The sequence below is a fragment of the Gobio gobio genome (assembly GCF_949357685.1).
Source record: "Gobio gobio genome assembly, chromosome: 23".
NCBI lineage: Eukaryota > Metazoa > Chordata > Actinopteri > Cypriniformes > Gobionidae > Gobio > Gobio gobio.
In genome coordinates, this window is record NC_137119.1 from 28,242,279 (window position 1) to 28,261,518 (window position 19,240).

Here is a 19,240-nt window from a genome sequence, read left to right on the forward strand (position 1 = left end):
TTGACACTTGCTTTATCATTGTATTCAAGAAAATACGGTTAAATAATGCAGTTGTCAATACACGTCAGGCTTTTCTTGCGATATTATTGCCGCCCGTCATGTGTACAGATAATTTTCATACATGAGACGTGCTTTCAAACCCTGACACGCAAGTGGTTGCCGCGGACGCAGATAGATTAGGTCATTTCTCTTGCGCGGCTGCTTCACTAGCATCGTCGGCATCGGGAGTTAACGCAGTTTGAAGGCCCATTTATACTTCTGCGTCGAGTGTACGCCGTAGTGTACGCCGTAGGCTACGCGCGTAGCCGACGCCGTCGTGAGCATTTATACTTCTGCGCTGTTGTCTGCGTCAATGTGCAATTCCACATGCAGACACTAGAAGGCAGTGTCCTCGGGCATGTTGGTGTAATCAAGACAACAGCCGAAGAAGAAGCAGCTTGATGTGTAGAATCTGTACATTCATGTCGGAGTATCAGCAGCAGTGAGAGAGCGGCTTTTCTTGCAGCTTGAGTTGTTGTATCTAATACAAATTAAGCATCTCTAGTTGATTAGTAAAGTTAAATAAGGCGATCTGGCGCTGGAATGCATTTGTGAAACCATGCGGAGCTCGTGGCTGTTTTCAGCAGCGGTGGCTCAGCAAGCGATTGTTGTTGCGGAGACTTCATTCACGAAATATACCCTAATGTGTCCCTGTTCATGATATACAATTACTGATTAACATCTTTGGTTTTAATGAGAAAATAAATAAACTATATTCAGCGGATCTATGTATTTATTTACTACCATAAAGAATCGCTGGACTGCAAAATATTGTGTTATAGCAGACGTAAGGAACTATCATCCAATTTCTGGACACACACACACACACACACTCCTATCGCAGATTTTTTATTTATTTATTGACCTGAGGGAAGGGTTCTGGCAGACCAATCACAGCGCTTGCGGTCCGCGTAGAATTGACGCGTTGTTACATTTTTGGAGAGGTGCGCGTCAGGCTACGGCGTAGGGTACGGCGTATCCAACGCGTCTATGCACTCGACGCAGAAGTATAAATTGGCCTTGAGCAGCGGCTCGCATTGATAAGGCTCCGGGTTTGTGTCTACAGACAATCCACCCTCCTCCACTTCAGGTGAAGTTAGGAGAAATTACCGCTCTGTTGCAAAGCTGGCGTCACTCCAGTCATTCTCCATCTTTGCGACTCGCGAGTCTGACAGCTGTCAATCAATCCGTCACTGCGGGTCTCAGGTGCACGCCCTCCGCTCAGCCCCGCCCTCGGTTCGTCCCCTCTGTCTCCGCTGAGGGGACGTTTTTCAAAATTTGCCAGTGGGTGGAGTTAAGCTCTGAGCAGGGGTTTAGTTACCCTTTAAGTCACGCTCAGAAATGTGTCATTTTTGCATATTAAACCCCCCCAATCCCACCCCCCACCCCCGTGGCACTGTCTGCAGACTAGAGGTTCAGATTTTCACTAGCTCCGCCGTTTTTTGTATATTGATCATATTTATTGTGTTATTAGGCTAATTTAGTGCAATGTCAAATGAAGCATGTAATTGCTGCTTTTATGCTTTCTCTTCATTCAGTTCTCTTGTTCTTCCACAGTCTCGTACTTTGATGGGTGGACGCTCTGAAAGAAACGAGTACCTACTGCTCCATGCTTTCCATGAGAGGAACTTCATTGTTCCAGACAAGCAGTTCTTCAAGAAACCTCAACAAGATTTGGTATTAGATCTTTCCCCCCCATTATTGCAGTTGTCAGACCATTTTAGCCTTAGTTAATTCTGTTCCAGTACATTTTGTCTTTTAATTCTGTTCTTAGGATGAGGATGTTGACCCAGGGAAAAGCAAATCCAACAAAACGAGGAAGAAGGCAGCTTATGCTGGAGGTCTAGTGCTGGACCCAAAAGTTGGTGAGTCATTTTGTCTTTGTGCATCTCATGGTTTTGCGTTTATGTTTGTGCCTCCCAAATCATCTATTCTATCTTCTGCCAACAGGTTTCTATGATAAGTTCATTCTGCTGTTGGACTTCAACAGCTTGTATCCCTCCATCATTCAGGAATTCAACATCTGCTTTACTACTGTTGAGAGAGGAACGACCAACGCACGCAAGAAAACTGAGGTGCGTTGGGGCAGCCAGCTGTGCCTTCATGGGTAGGTTTATATAATCTAAGCAGGCCCTAAACTTCCATGATTACAGGAGGATGAAGATGACATTCCCGAGCTGCCGGATCAGAGTTTGGAGATGGGCATTCTTCCCAAAGAAATTCGAAAACTGGTGGAGCGCCGACGACAGGTCAAACAGCTAATGAAGCAAGCGGACCTTAATCCTGACCTGTACTTGCAGGTAAATCTTATTTTAGCTGTGTCAGTATTATTTTTTTGTTTAAAAAAAAACGAAGTAAAAATGTTCAATGCATTTAAGCTTTGAATCTCCTCTCATAGTATGATATCAGGCAGAAGGCCCTAAAGCTGACAGCTAACAGCATGTATGGATGCCTTGGCTTTTCCTTCAGTCGCTTTTACGCCAAGCCTTTGGCTGCATTGGTCACTCATAAAGGAAGAGAGGTATGTAACGATACACATTACTATATTTAGTGGGTATAATATTTAGATGTACTGTACTCCTGTTGCATGAAAGGTTTCTGTTTAACATGTTTTTTGCAGCATTGTGATCAATCACAGATGTTGCACAGATATGTGGCTGACACTGATTAAAACAGATTGTCGGGTGGAACGTAACAAAGAACTTAACCTACCCTGTTTTAAATATCTTTCATCACTTACTTTAGTTTTAGTTAATTTACATTCGTTTTTCTCAGCCTATATTCCTGTAAGAGACTTATACAGTCCCACCAGGATTTTTTTCCTGTGATCATGGCTGATTTTTGTGGTGCAATTTCCAGAAATTCTGGATTTAAATTTTATTTTTAGTGTTATTCATGTATTAGATGTATTATGTTAGATGCACAATAGTCATACGTGGCACAAAGGACAAACAAAATACATAAATCTTGTTTATTTTGATCTATTTATTATTTTATATTTTTAGTAAATTTAGCTAATTTTAGTATTTAAGTTTGTCATTTTTGTTAAACGCTTTTGTCCTTTTTTTGGGGGGTTATTTTTAATACTTATTTCATTTATTTAATATTAGTATTTTTAGTATTTCAACTTATTTTAGTTGCCAAGGCAACATATCGTTTAAGTATTTCACCTAATATTTATTTCAATGAACAAAAAATAAATTTTAATAGGTTTAGTTTTAGCAATAACAATAGCTTAATATTTTTTTACATTAACAACACTGCTCTGTTTCACAAGTGTTCATTTAATTTCTTAATATGAGGTTCTAAAACTGAATGTAAATAATTATGCAATATTTAGGAAAAGTTTAACGGGTTTAGATGAAGTAATGTTTAGAAGACATTACTATTCATAAACCATTGATGCCACTCTCAGTTCCTCCCACTAGAGGGCAGTCTAAACTCAGCCATCCCCGTGTCTAGCAAGCTGCGCCTCAGGCCTCTGGCTCTGATATCACTCTTTCCTCATGAGCCTCTGATCTCTTTTGTGCTTTAACCAATTTGACTTGATCTCTTGTTCCTTTTATGCCACCTCCTTGGCATGATTGCCGGCTACCTGCTCTTGAGTTTAATGAGACCAGACTTTGAAAGCCCACTGAGATGTAGCAATACAAACGGCGACACATTCACGTTCATGCCCCTCTCCCCTCTTCCACATTGCCGCTGCGCGGTGTGAGGCATTGTTTGAAATGTGGTGGGGGGGGGCCAGTAATTACAATCTCTTTGCATTAGCCCCAGCATTCAACACGCAGGTTTTTACTGCCTCTGTGTGCCTCGTTTGTTACAAGAAGAGCTACAAAATCCCAATAAATTCAATGAGAGGGAAAAGGAAAGCTTGTGACATTGATTTCTGCATTCGAGGATTACATTTTTGCAGTGCTGAAACCACTTCACTGGAGTCCGCCAATATTAATATGCGATTCTTCATGTCGGCAAGCCCAGCTTGACTCAACAACCCTAATTACTTTGATTAGTCTTATTGTGATACATATTCTCCACTGTCAACCAGTGTGGTGCCGAACTGTACGCTAAGATGCTTTGGTAGAGGGGGGCGGTAGCAACAAATACTCACACTAGCGTTACGTTGACCCCGACATTAGTGCCGTAATTTGAATGCTCATGTATTCAGTTGCCATTTATATTTTGATTGAGTGTCGTCTTTATCTGTTGAGAACTGTGTTAGCGATAGGCTCTGGTTTTGCGGATGTAATTTTTTCCATGGCGCTAAAGATGCTTGATTTGGCCCCCATTCGGATGCCCTCCTGAGCTTCTCGTCTTTCCTGATTGGCCTACGGTAAGGGGATCTGGACAAGCCCACGGTGATTCTCAGCTTGTTGAAATATGCAGGTTCTCAGAGCCGTGATGGAGATGACGGCTGTTTGGCACCAGTGTCTGAGGGATACAGTGCACTATATGTCGTTTCAAACTTTTAAGAGAGCAAGAATCCAAAGAAGCAATTTTCCTTTCGTGTCTTCCATTGATGCCCGACACGCAGAACGCAGATTGTAACCGTTATCTAATTTGACAATTGGGTTTTACGATCGTCAAACACTAAATCCTGTCAGATGGTACGCTGGCCTCATCTTCTGATGGATGGTCTGCTGTCTGCACCATCATTGTTTTGGGATAAGAATTACAGGCGCTCTGCTTTTAATAGAGTTAACTAATGCTTTCTGAGAAGCTAGCTTAGTGCTAACCTGCCTCATGGGTGTAAATTCAGCCAGCAGGTGTTGTAAAGTGGGTTGAACTCTAGAGGTGCAGCAAGGGAGAAAGTTTTGAGCTTTATTTGCTGGTTACTTTGAGTGAAGGAATAGGGTTGGTCTCTTAAGGCAGGGGTATCAACCCTTTTTTTTTTTTTTTTTTTATTAACGTGATGATCCTCTTGCAAGGAACACTCTTCCTAAAATACAAAGACAGCTTTATGTATTTACATGTGTAAAACCCAATCTATACTGAATGAGAAAAGTGTTTGGTATTTTTATATATCTTTTGTAGTATATTAAAAAATTTAATGTTTTTTCTTTTTTTTTAAATAATGGCAAGGAGAAACGACTTAGTCCATCTTTTTTATTCATTAATGTATGCAAGACTTATATATTTCAAATAAATGCTGGTTTTACACTTTATATTCATCAGAAAATTCTGAAAAAATGTTTCACTTTTTCCACTAAAGTATTAAGCATTACAACTGTTTTAACATTGGCAATAATAAGACTCTTGGATCAAATCAGCATATTAAAATGATTTTTAAATTGTAGTAATATTCCACAATATTTCTGTTTTTACTAGGACTATATATATAATATATACATCTCGTTACCACTGTATAAAATATCTAATTGTTATTAGAGATTTTGCTATGTGTATTTAGCAGGTATGCATATATAGCATTATTGGCACTTCAGAGTGATGAAATGCATAAATGAGAATAGGGCTGTATATTGAATAAAAATGTGATATGCAATACCTTGCTAAATAATGCAATATTTGATATGCGATATGATATTGCTTTGTGTAAAAATCTATTTAAATTATATTTAAAAATATTTAATAACTGAGAATGATACCATTTATGTGTTTCACATTCTTTCTGGGAAAAGAAAGCATCGCTACAACTTCTGAAAGTGACCAGCAGTGTCACAAATCTCACGATATAATTTTAACATCAATGTAAACAAACAAACAAAAAAAATGCCAATATTTAAATCCCAAAAACTCTTTGCTCAACTTGGTAATATATATAATTATATCAACCTAAAACATAACGTCAAGAACATCCAGGTAAACAAATACAGCTGAACTAGGGGTGGATGATTCTTTTTTTTATTTTAATTCAATAGCCTTCACATTCATTAAATATACACTGATTCATAATAAATCTCCAAAGGTTAAGTCAGGAGCGCTGAGTGATTTTCTTTTTATTTTGTTGTTTGATAGCCTGGTAATACAGTTAACATGTGGCTGTCTGTCACTTTAAGACCTAATGCATGGATCCTATTGACACGCATCCGGTTTCTTTCCCCAACTGATAACGGTCACTTAAGACATAAACGACTGTGTTTACATGAATACCAGTCAAGACAGCCATTTTGACTTACTCGAACGGTCAAATACACACACGGCTGTGTAATAAGGTGTGAAACAGAACTGAAGGGATCACACGCTTTTAGAAAAGTGGCTTGTACGCACGTTACGGTGTGTGTGTCAGACAGCAGACAGCGTGAGACTGCAAGGAGCTGTTTTCTGCAAATTATTTCGTTTAATAACTCTTTTTGACGTAAAGCAAGTCACGTAAGTAACAGTCGCGTGCCCAGTCTATTCTCTTCTGTATGTGTCAACCTAAAACGTAGACTTTTCACAACGTTTTGAAGTAGCTTATTAAAATCACATATATCGCATGCGTTGCGATGTACATTTGCGATATTTCAATATATCAGGCTGCCCTAAATGAGAAGAGTGGGGCAAGCTTGATGTTAAAAAGATTTTTTGAGCGCAATATATCCTGAAAAGGAACTCTCTGTGGTCCTCACGAATTTGGGATATGCTCGATGTTAAAAAGTGTTAAGCACAATAAGCAGTGAAAAAGAACTCAAAGCTGTGTCTCTCAGCATATGATCGCAAATTCAGTTCTCTTTCACGTCTTATTGCGCTTCAGTGGTCGTATACACACGCAATTATGTCAAAATGCCCATCATGTGGCGTGTTCATGGAAACACAGCCGGTTATGTAAAACCATGAAAATGTGAAAGTGAACATTTAGGTGTAAACTGGATTAGGGCCCTGCATTTCTGCCCGAGCCCGACGGGCCCCGACTTTTTTACGCCCCTAGGGCCAGGCTTAGGGCCAATTTTCACATCATACCTCAAACACGGGCCAGGCTTTGGGCCTTTTTTAGGCTTCTCCTTCATTTTATATTTTAGACATTAATTAAAAGAAACAATGAGATGTGTTGCGCTGGTGGAAACAACATGAGACCATGATACCGCGACTGTCAAGACTGGCTCGCACAGTGTTTAGAGTACGGCGCTATGCAACTCGCATCGCCGCAAATGAGTAAAGCAATCCAACACGCAAACTGCTGCAAGTGAAACTGAAAATATCTATGGATTTTATTATAAGCAAGACAAATCAAGTGTTGATTTGAGAGGCTAAATTGATAAAACGTGGTTAACTCACTGCTGGCCACTTGGTTGTCACTTTAAAAAACAAAAACTTTAATTTAACAAACAAAAAAATGCTTCAAACATTTTTCTAAATGAACTTAATAAAGAAACAAAACAAATATATAACTACTTTGACATTTACTACAAAACTGAACTATTTTAATGGCTGCAACAATGTGTAATAGGGAAGATAAAACAAAAAAACACGGGCTCCAGTCGGACTCGGGCTGAGAATTTTGATATGCTGTTGGGGCCCGTGCAGGGCTCTAAACTGAATGTCTATCAGAGTAATGGATCTCTGCGTTTGGTCCAAGCGTGCTGCACACGTCCTGAAAAGTGAAGCCAACGTGTCTCGATCGCCCCTAGGTGGCTGGTCCCAGTACAGCTCATAAACCCCGCCCCCTCCATGTATTCTAATGGAACGCGAGACAAATTACACTTCAAATACATTTTTTCCAAAGATGGTGTCTGTCATTTTAGGTCGTTTTTATCACGCTGATGTAAGTTGAAGTCTTCGGGGGTTTTTTAATACGTTTGATTTGAATTAGTTATTTGATGCTATACCAACGGGGATGTTATTACTATCTATGCTTGTAATTTATTATTTTCTATGCAGATTCACTCTGCTACATAATCACCCCAATCACCCTAGAATGATTGATTCTTTACAAATGGAACTATTCAAATCATCTGGTGAAATGGTCATGTTGCAATATATATCACAGAAAAACGAAATATCCATTTCCCCCCCCCCCCAATATCGTGCAGCCCTACTCTACAGATTTGCTTTGAAGGCAGAGTGGCATTTGATCAAAACTGGCTTAAGCCACTGTTGTTTGGCTCATTTTGCTGTATGGCGATTTGGGGAAATCCCCCCCCCGTTGGCCAGTTAGCAAGAGCCATGTGCGTTTAGCCTTTACTAGCACTTGTAAAGTGACGTTCTGTGGCCCTTGACCTTTCCAGGGAAACATTTGTTCTGGTGCGAACCCTGTACTCCCCTGGTATGAAATGTATGCAATGGAATAGGCGTTTAGGGTTTCATGCTGAGGGGTCCGTCCTGATTGATGTGCCTAAATTTTATTTTCAGCTCTTTGTGCGGCAGCCAGTGTGAAAAGCGGAGCTTCAGCTGTGGAGCTGGGGAGGGGGTTTGGGTCTGGGGTTAATCGAGTGATGTTTACAACTTCTGTCGCTACAGACTGCTGATGGTTCTGGAACGTTAGTTAGCCTGACCTCTCACCCCACCTAGCCGCCAGGCCCCAGCCTCCTCTTTACCTAGTTTAGACGAGTTCAAAAAAGACAAAATAAAACGTATTATGCTGTCACGGATGGCATGCCATTGTGCCATGAATTCCTCAGATCTCAAGCGGCTGTTGGTGAGATGAGATGGCCTGTCGTGGTGACGGGGAGGTTGAGTTAGGTGTCATCTGAGTAAACATTGTTTCCTTGCTGCTCTCTCAGACGACATGTCCAGTTGTCCAAATCACAAAGGTCATTTTTAACCTTCCCAGAATAAGATGTAAGTGCCCTCCTCCCCCTCTGTAGTCATTGTTGTATGCACCGTTTGACCTTGTGGTCTTTGGTTGGGGATTTGCTCCTTATATCACTGGACTTAACAAATAGTCACAGGGCCCAAAGAATATTTTTGGATTTGGGCGCGAGATGCAGTCAGCCTCGTGTAGCTTCACGTTCTTCGCACAAGTTCCCTCAAGAGCTTTGCACCTTTTAATTTAGGCTGGCATCGTGAGTGATGTGTTATTCTTAACTAATCCTTTCTGCGGACTCTTTTAATGTTTTGTTTTGTTTTGTTTTTTAATTTAACGACACACGTTTGCTGTCATTTCCCCCATTTGGCTTACTGAAATGCTTTGGTTTAGCTGTAGATGCTGGTATTACTGTTACTAATGAATAAGTGGAAAGAATAATGTTGCCCTGCATGTGTTGAGGTGTTACTCAATTTTCCAGTGATGTAGTTCAGTAAACTATAGAACATAGTGTGGAATTACACTGCAGCTTCCTTTGGGAATAAAGCCGAACAGCCTGTTGATTCTAAAGTCTATTCGAACGAAGATACTCAATTAGAAAAAATATAATGCCTAATATAATAGCCACATATAATATTGGTAACCCATAGATTGCCAATATTAAATATCTAATTTTATATAAATACATTTACAATGGAACACTAAACTAAAATCAATCATTTTAAATTCTACAAGTGAATTTAGGTATCACAATATATTATTGCACAGTATGAAAAATAATCGTTTTAATATTTGCTGAAGATTACATTTAGCCATTTTAAGTTATCATTGTCTTTTAAAGATGAACTTTTAAGGAAGTAATTAGATGACTGCTAAGGTAATCGCGGTGTAAAAATTGGGAAGTATTGGGACGATTAAGTATCCAATATTGATGGATATTATTTATATATTTATCCCACCAAAAGTTAGGTAGCCCTTGCCACAGTTCTGTATGCAAGTGTTATTTTATTATCATTGCGATGCTATTATATTTGAATATATAACATCTATTATATTTATGTTTTGAATTTTTATTTTTATTTATTTTAGTTAGTAATTTTGTTGTCATTGATGTTTTTTAATGTCTGCATAGTTTTATTAATTTTATGTTTTAGTAATTTTTGTGCATCAAGTTAAACTAAATGAAAATGAGAAATGTTGTAGCTGATATGTATTAAGTTTAAGTCTAACAAACAAATTTTATTTTAATGATTTTAATTTTAGTTTAAGTACCGAATGCAATCTTTTACAGTTAACATAGGCTTGTTTTACCCAGCGGAACATACTTCAATCCGAGCGAACATATGAAGTATTCTGTCCATTTTATCACTAAATTCAAACGATAAATGCTGTTTTGACGCTCAAAAAATGTGACGTGATCACTCTCTGTATAGGCATGGCAGTGCGGTGCGCAAGTGAATGCGAACATCTCTTTTTAGTCAAAGAATAAACATGAATCAACATCTGGAGGCATGTTGAGGATACATTACAACTTACTGAAACGTATTATGTCATGTAATCGCTCAATCAGTGTTTCAACGGCAGAAAAACGTCAATAAAATGGCTTATAAACAATGTCACGTAGCATTACATTTACCTCAGGCAGTCATTTAGTGTCCTCAGCTGGTTAGTTCACTAGAGAAATTATCTCTTCCGCTAAATATATGCACTATATTATACTATATATTCTTTATATTCTACTTTACCTGTTAGTGATGTCTTGATTATTTAATGTATGTTTAAGTCTGTCAGGAAAATGGCAGCCACTGTGTATAAATGATTATATTTCAACTACGAATCGGAGTAAAAACATAATTTTATAATTAGATTTAGAAGGTAATGCAAAAACTGCCTTGTGTGAATTTTACATGTTTGCATACAATGGGTCTCATTCACTAGGAATGCGTACGCACACATTTGTGCGTGAAACGTGCGTACGAATGATTTTCAGATCAAATCACAATTCACCAAAGATTTCATCATTTACGAAAAAATATAGGAACAACTGAAACCACACTTACGCAAAAAGAACTTGCTCTGTATGGCTTTATAATCGCGTTAAGAAGTTATTTCATCCTAACATGACTATAATTACATTGAAGTATATTGCATTAATTTTATATTATCCATATATAAAATTATATAATGAAATGATTAAATATTATTAATTTAATCTTAAATACATTCAATCATTTACAGTTAAAGAGTAGGAAAAGCTCCGTTATAGCTTCAGCTGCGAGGTTTCTCGGAATAATGCAGATATACGTGTATGTACAGCTGGCTAATGAGAGCTCTCTAATCTGGGTCTTTATAAAAAAGTGTTTATTGTGAGAACTGGTGAGAGTGGCACACTTGGCATTGCTCGAGGATCGGGCGAGAGCGCGTCTGCGAACAGCGGCAAGTTTGACGAGAGCGGGGAAAGGCTGTAAGGAAAGTGTGCGCGGAAAGCCCTTATATGGGGATGGTTTGGGTGTGTTTTATGCAAATGACTAACCTCCAAACTCCAAATTCACTAACATCAGAACGAGGTTAAGAACAAATTCATGTGCGTACGAACGTTTTGTGAATCAGGTGGAGATTGTTCGTGAGAAGTTCTCCTGTGCGTACAAATACGAAATAATCCACGCAATTATTAGTGAAAGAGACCCAATGTGTTATTTGAGTGTTGATTATTATATCTAAAAATAAATGGCTGAATTTAGGCTAATAGTTTAGGCTCTTAACCTTTAATATCATAGTAATGTGCAACGAAGGGCTCCCTATATAGTTTACAGCATTATCTTTAAGAAATTATAATTGAATTAATTTAAGGACAGACAACCACTGTTTAGTAAAAATAAATAAAAAGCAATTTTGTAAAACTGCTGTACAGAAGCCATACGTAACTGTGACTTCAAAACACGTACCGAACCGTCAGTTTTGTGTACCGTTACACCCCTATTAGTTAACTATAATAAGCCTGCTGTCAACTAGCCTGAAATGTTCTCACACTGCCAGTGGATATAAAGGTCTTGTAACCCGTGTTGAGATTATTTGTACAGGATGAGAAAATAGAGTGCATTAGTGTGCCAATGCATCAGCTCAGTGTGTCAGCTTAAGCTCATAATTTAGAAACAAGATGTAATAAATTTTGTTGGGAAATATTGATCAGAGGTATTATGTTGGGGTTTTGGGAAGGGGACGCGGCGTTCTTTTTAGTGGGATATTTTTACCTCCAGTTCTAAATGCCAGGCTGCACGCTAAAGTGATTTCAGGCGGTCGTATTAAATCAGAGAGTGGATTTGCAGCGATATTTTACCCCATAGAGCTTAGACTAGACCGTGATCTGCCACGTTTGCTTCCACCCAGCCTATACAGAATCTGTGCTCACCTGTGTTGTTTAAACGTCTTTAGAAATAACTGTCATTTTACTGTTGTCTTTGTGTGTTTGCTGTTGTTACGTCCTTTGGATCATGATTTGCACATTGTCAGAGAGGTAACTGTGGCCATCTACCTAAAAGATGTGTTTGCATGCTATGAGGGCAATTCATTTTTGCGCGTCCCACTGTGGATTAAATCTGTGTGTGTGTGTTTTAGATCCTCAGGGCAGAGGATAGAGAGATGACAGCGGACGTATTTCACCCTGACAGTGCTGTGTGGTTGTTGCTATTTCAGGCAGAGGACTGTCATCCTCAAAATGCTTTTCAGCAGGACGCTTTTCAAAACAATCGTCACCAGATACTTTCTTTTACAAGGTTTCTGTACCGCTCTGGGGCTTAAAATGCCTGCTATGATGTGCACCGAAGCCAACAGAAGGCCAGATGCCCCGGGCGAGCAAATGGCACCACAGGGCAGGGGGAATGAACTGTTTACGAGAGCAGCCGTAGACTTCGGTTTTTCACTATAACCATTCCACCAGCCGCTTGAAATGGTTGGGAAGAGATAAATGAACGTGTTAATGACAGACCTGTCGATTGGGGCAAAAAGATGGAGGGCCTTATGTGTAGACTGGGCCAAACACTCCTGTCCTGTCAATCACTGCAATCTGAGCCTGTTGCTTCAGTTCATTGGTGGTATTTTAACACCATTTTAACTTTAGGATGCACTGCTTGGTATCACCCTCCATTACCAAGCAGTGGAGTCAATTTAGAGTAAGAGGCATTTGGAACGACTTTAACTTAAGTTATGTGACGCATTTCCAGTTTAAACGATGTTGAATTGAATATTAAAATAGGTTGAGGCTTCATTTAATCCATCAGGATGTAATTAGAGTATGAAAAGTATAGGCTTTAATATTATTTATTTGTTATTTACTGATGCCATATTGTCTTTCACGTTACATTATTGGCCATTTAAATGAAGAGCAAATGCAGTTTAAAGTATTTACTGATGCATCAAAGAACAATTAGGCGTTTTTGCTCAGATGTGTGTGTGACAGAGGCATTAGTGATCTGATGGTAGGCTCCATAATGACCCTCTTCTGACTCTTTATCATGTCATGCTCCACATGTGTCCCCAGGCTTGTGACGGAGAGGGTCCAGTCCCCTTTTCCGTCTTACTAACAGGCGGCTTTTGCTCCAACACAGCCGCTAATTCACTGAGCTTTGTAATTACAGTCCACTTTCGTCACTTCTGCCCGCAGTCAGACAGGGAGCTGAGAAAAGGCTAAATGTGGGGCACTTTTGTGTTGTCCCGCTGGACAAAAGTACAGAATGTCAAAAACATTTAAGAGTTAGTGCTTGTCTGTGTGTTTAGAGTTTTCTGCCCTGCTATTCAAGAACAGCACCATGGACAAAAAAGTTACAGTTTTATAAATTGGAGAGCTTGGAGTTTAAATTGAATGTAATGTTTAAATAAGTTGCATCAATATTGCATGTTGCGCATAAAAAAATGCAGTATGAAATGCAGTACCATTCAGAAGTTTGGGTTCAATAAGATTTGAAATTGATACATTTTTTAATTTAATCTGCATAAAGACTTTTATGGATGATATTTTATGTTATTAAGGGAAATTCATCATTTAAAACTGTTCAAGCCAGAGTGGCTGTTTTTATGTGTTGGGGTTTCTGAGATGTGTTGATGCAATTGGAAAATTAGTTTTTTTGGTTGACTGTAACTGTGTTTTGCTGGCAGGACGTTTACCGAACAGTCTCTGGACTCCGATGTCAGAGGCTCTGTGCCTTCTGTATGTTTACTCTCAGATGTGTTGGTCAGCATGCGTTTTAAGACAAGCTGTCCCCGCTCTAATTTCTGAGGCATAGTCAAATGACTTGTCTTTCAGCTGAGTGTGCCCCCCCCTTTTCCCCAAATTGTTTCTGTTGTCCCAATGCACCGATATACAGTACAGTGGCCATGGAAACCTATACAAACATAATCTAAATCATCACTGTAGCCTCTTTTCTTTTCAATTTCCTATTTGCTGGTCTAACTATATCTCTTCTCCTTTTTTAAACTCTTAGTTAATGTCTGACTGCGTCAGCATTAACAGTGGAGCTAAATAAACTATGTGCAGTGTACAGTTGCATTGCTAAGTGGTTGTAACTTTACGGCTCCCTGTGAAGTAAACTCGCACCTGCTCAAGGTCAGAAACACTCTCACACACAGACAGATGGTGTGGCAATTTATGTGTGGGCTCTAAGGGTACCGCTGGAGAGCCGGGCGTAGAGCAAAGCCTGTGAAATCTCTGTGATGCCACCTAGAGTTTACCTAGTCGTATTGTGCTTTATTAGTGGTTCAGATATCGCCACTGTTTCTCATACTTGAGGTCAGGGATTTGAACAAACCCTTAGCACTAAGTATTAAGCTTCATGGTGCTACTGCATCATATGTGCTACATACATTAATTATACCTCAAGTTGTTGAAGTGTGTGCTGTTGCTTTTCTAAGACTTATAACTTATCATTGTTGCTTCGTAAATAGTGAAATTGTTGAAAAGATATTTAAACATGTAGAGATCTAAATGTCTTACTCTTAAGGCTTATGGTGCAGTCAGGCTTACTGTTTAGCAACATTTTGATGCCAATATCCAGTCATTTAAATAGGATTTCCCGTGATCAGGATTGGAAAAAAATCAGTGGGCAAAAGTTTTCATGCAAGTGTGCTTCATTTTCCCACATGAGCTGCTTGGTTTGAAAGTGACATCTGTGCGAACTTCGTGCATCACTATACACTATTGACACTGGACCTTTTTATTTCACCAAAATGTTGCTTATGTGACTGCATCTTCAGCATAGACTGTAAAAAAATATGGACGTTGTGTCCGTGACGTCACCCATAGGATTCTGATGAGCCGTTCTGAAGCGCAAAGTTTGGCCGTTGCCGTCTTGGCAGCGCGTCATCGCGCGTCACTCCCGGATAACAGAAAATGGGCAAAAAGGCGGGACGTGGGCGGAGCTAAAATGACGCGATGACTAACAGACAGCAGATAAATGGCTATCCACCTGTCACTCGAAGTGGCCACGCCCTTAATTATGCAGAACTTTAAGGCTTTATATAATGTGAACGCATGAATTATATAAAAATTCACCCCCCTCACAGTTGTCATGTAGGGCAAAATTAGCCGTGTAGACCAAAACCACAATTTGTACCCGGCTGTAAACATGTTTTAATCTGCTGTAAAGTTGGGCATTTTAACATGGGGCTCAATGAGATTCTGCTTCCTTCTGGAGCCTGTCCCTAGCGGCCAGTCGATGAATTGCAGTATATGTCACTTCCGTATTGGCTTCAAGAGAAACTGCGGGAGGTTGCCGCTTGATCTTCAGATATGGGCTCTTTTGACCGTGGCAAAATAAGCAGCCACTCAACTTGAACCCCTTAAAATGGTTCAGAACTTGGCAGTGACTTTTGTATGGGCAAGTACTTGCGTTTTCTTCACTTTACAATTCTAGTTTTGATAAAGAACCAGTTTTGAGAATGCAAAAACGGAAGAAACGCCAACAGTAAACCACACATGAGTTGTTTAATCCTGCTTAATTAGGTGCGTATTTGTGTGTTTTGGGGTGACCTTGGCTATGTTGGTTAATGCCGACAGCTATTTTGTTATTACTCAGACCTGACCTCCTACTTCCCTCTGGGAGGCATGTTACACCTCATAAAGCATGCTTAAGTCCTGCTCCAGTTTCAAGGAGTGGAGCTTCCCATGTTCTGAAATAGCCTCGTCCTTGTCCCTATGGGGGCTTGGGTTTGGCTACGATGTGTGTGTGTGTGCTGGGGGGCATGAATCCTGGTGTCTTGCTCGATTGCTGTTGACAGGCTGCAGTGTGTCCCTGTCTCTTTGAGGCCTCAGATTAGCGCCCCTTATTCCCCTACAGACCCCCCCACCTGTCCGAGTCCCTCTCCCATAGAGGTCACCCTGCATGCCGGCACAGCGGCTGTGGGGTGTATGTTTAAGACTGGACACCCTGAGTAAACAGTCACTGTTATCATGACACTTCAGATATGTACAGTCTCTCTGTCTACCTGTCATTTGTCTGCAGTGGGTTTGTAGGATAAATAATAATAATTAATAATTAAAATCTAAACCACGTAGAAGTACCTGTGAGTATTAGGAGAAGGACATTGCAACTTACATTTTGATTTCTTTATTATTATTATTTTAATAGACATTTATAATAATGATTTCTCTTTTAAATTAATGCTGTTCTTTTGAGCTACTATTCATCAGAGAATCCTAAAAAAAAAGGTATCATGCTTTCCAAAAAATGGAAACCATGCTTTTCCACATTGATGATAATAAGAAAAGTTTTCAATGCTTTTTGAAGGATCAAACTGAACACTGGAATAATGGTTGCTGAAAATGTAGCTTTGCAATCACTGAAAAATTTTTTTGAAAAGTTATTTTAAAGTGTAATAACATATTACAATATTACTGTATTAACTGTATTATAATAAGCAAATAAATGCAACCTTGGTGAGCATAAAAGACTTCTTTCTAAAACATTTTTAAAAAATCATACTGTCCCACTGCGTTTGAACTGTAATATAGTTCATTTAATTTCAGGAATGTTTCAATAATTGTTAACGTCCTATTTGAGCTTCAAAATGGGTTTCATTAAAAATTACATGTAAATGCAGTCAATGGGAGTCGAATGGGGTTCAAACCTGAATTTCCCATAAGAGCACCATGGCTCTAACCATTTAGCCATGTCTTTTTGTTTTATTCCATTTTTAGCCCCTGATTATTTTATTTTGCTTAATTTTTTTTCTTTGCTCTCTACTCCCTCTGTCTGTCCTTAATTTTTTTTCCTTTTGTCTGCTTTTTATTTTTCTCTTGACAGCTGTGGTTTACATGGGTCTCTCTCTGCAGCTGGACAACCCTCCACCCGCTCTCTCACTCTCACTCTCACTCTCACTCTCACTCTCTCTCTCTCTCTTTCTCGTCATGCAGTCCAGTGGTGATTAAGACTATTAGGCCTTATAATGACTCTGCTGGTGTGTGGGTTTGGAGCCTCATTTCAGTGCAGCTAATAGACCTCTTAGCCAATTATCCTCCATTTAGAAGCAAATCACAGAGGCCTTTTCTCTCCCCCTTTGATAAATGTTGAATTACTGAATAGATTTGCTAATTAAATTCTTTGTGTGTTTTGCATGTGCGAATCCTCGTATTCGCGAGTTGGGGTTTATGCATGTGCGCTTTTTTCCGTAGTGTTTCTTGCTGATAGATGTATATTCACCAAAGTCAGTGGGTTTGTTTGACGTTCCAGTTTGACCGATTTGAAATTGATATTGTTCTCCACTTGCTGTGTTTAGTGTTTGTGTTTCCCGAGTGACATGCGGTCTTTTGTCTCCCGCAGATTTTGATGCACACCAAAGAAATGGTGCAGAGGGTGAGTCATGATTAGTGTATGTTACAGTAATAATTAAGCGGGACTTGCCGCATTTGTTATTTGTAAGCCGTGCGTGGGTTTGATGGTTTACGGTTCTCCCTCAGATGAATCTGGAGGTCATATACGGGGATACCGACTCGATCATGATCAACACCAACAGCACCAACCTGGAGGAGGTTTTTAAATTGGGAAACAAGGTAAGTTTGTGAAGGAGTGGGGAGGGGTTTATGCACTTCTCATAGAAAAATGCTGTCGGACCTTTAAAGCATAAAGGAGTTTGGCACTAGTGATTAAGACATCGCTGACAATCAGGAGAGAATTAAACCAGCCATTCTGCAACCAGTACCAATTTAATAAATGTGTCTGTGTAGGTGAAAAGCGAGGTCAATAAACTCTATAAACTCCTGGAGATTGACATCGATGGCGTGTTTAAATCTCTTCTGTTGCTGAAGAAGAAGAAATACGCAGCACTGATGGTTGAGCCTCAGGGAGATGGCAAATACACCACCAAACAAGAGCTTAAAGGCCTGGACATTGTGCGCAGAGACTGGTGTGACCTGGCCAAGGAGTGTGGCAAGTCAGTGCACTAAACTACAGATTATTAGCCCAATCAGTCCTTTATAAAGACAGTAACGTAGTTGTATTCTTAGTCCACTATATATTCTTTTGGATTACGGTTGTGGTTTACATGATCTTTTTCCCTTTCATCTAGTTATGTGATTGGTCAGATTCTGTCAGACCAGAACCGTGACGCCATCGTAGAGAACATTCAGAAACATCTGATTGAGGTTGGAGAAAAGGTGGCCAATGGCATTATCCCACTCAACATGTTTGAGATACACAAGGTAAAGGACTGAATTAGAAACACTAAAAACTAATTTAAAATTAGGAGGGTTCAAACTGTTTAAATAATTGTACAAAAGATTGAAATAACTGGGTAATGGGAACATAATGTCATGGGGGTTCAAAGTTTTGACTGGTAGTCTCATTTAGTTTGTTCAAGGGAATAAGTTGTTTTTTCCTTTCAGTCCCTTACAAAGGAACCTCAGGACTACCCTGACAAGAAGAGTCTCCCACACGTCCATGTTGCCCTTTGGATCAACTCTCAGGGTGGGAAGAAGGTCAAAGCGGGTGACACTGTTTCTTATGTCATCTGTCAGGTGAGCATCCAGTGTATTTGTGTATCTGACTCTATAAATTGGCAGTAAACCCACACTAACCTTCTCCCCGCTGCCTGTTAGGATGGTTCAAACCTGGCAGCCAGTCAGAGGGCGTATGCCCTGGAACAGCTCCAGAAACAGCCGGGACTCAGCCTGGACACACAGTACTACCTGTCCCAGCAGGTGCACCCTGTTGTGGGCCGAATCTGTGAGCCTATCGAAGGCATTGATGCAGTGCTCATTGCTACTTGGCTAGGTGAGACTTTCTGGACTAGTATTCATGTATATTTTGCCAAAAAGGACATTTGAATTCGGATCAATTCCTAATTATTCCCTATGAAGAGCAGCATGTACTCCATTTATTTATTTTATTTTAATTCATTTTTGAATTATATTTATCACTATTCTTTATTAGTGTATTTAAATTAAAGTATTCTATTACTTTAAATTATATTAATTGTTTGTTCCCCTTTTATTTAACAAAAACATTGCACTTGAACAAATTAATTTAACAA

General features: G+C 39.5%; 1 protein-coding gene across 1 annotated transcript in view; it reads left to right on the forward strand.

Moving 5' to 3' along the window:
- pola1 (polymerase (DNA directed), alpha 1) overlaps positions 1-19,240 on the forward strand; it is a 76,173-nt gene that overhangs the window by 15,648 nt on the left and 41,285 nt on the right. Inside the window, exons 22-32 of the mRNA XM_079805637.1 lie at positions 1,597-1,716; positions 1,814-1,904; positions 1,990-2,114; positions 2,193-2,339; positions 2,438-2,560; positions 17,533-17,565; positions 17,670-17,762; positions 17,937-18,142; positions 18,278-18,410; positions 18,594-18,725; positions 18,807-18,981. Of these exons, the coding sequence (XP_079661763.1) occupies positions 1,597-1,716; positions 1,814-1,904; positions 1,990-2,114; positions 2,193-2,339; positions 2,438-2,560; positions 17,533-17,565; positions 17,670-17,762; positions 17,937-18,142; positions 18,278-18,410; positions 18,594-18,725; positions 18,807-18,981 (1,378 nt within the window). The remainder of the gene's footprint in view (positions 1-1,596; positions 1,717-1,813; positions 1,905-1,989; positions 2,115-2,192; positions 2,340-2,437; positions 2,561-17,532; positions 17,566-17,669; positions 17,763-17,936; positions 18,143-18,277; positions 18,411-18,593; positions 18,726-18,806; positions 18,982-19,240) is intronic.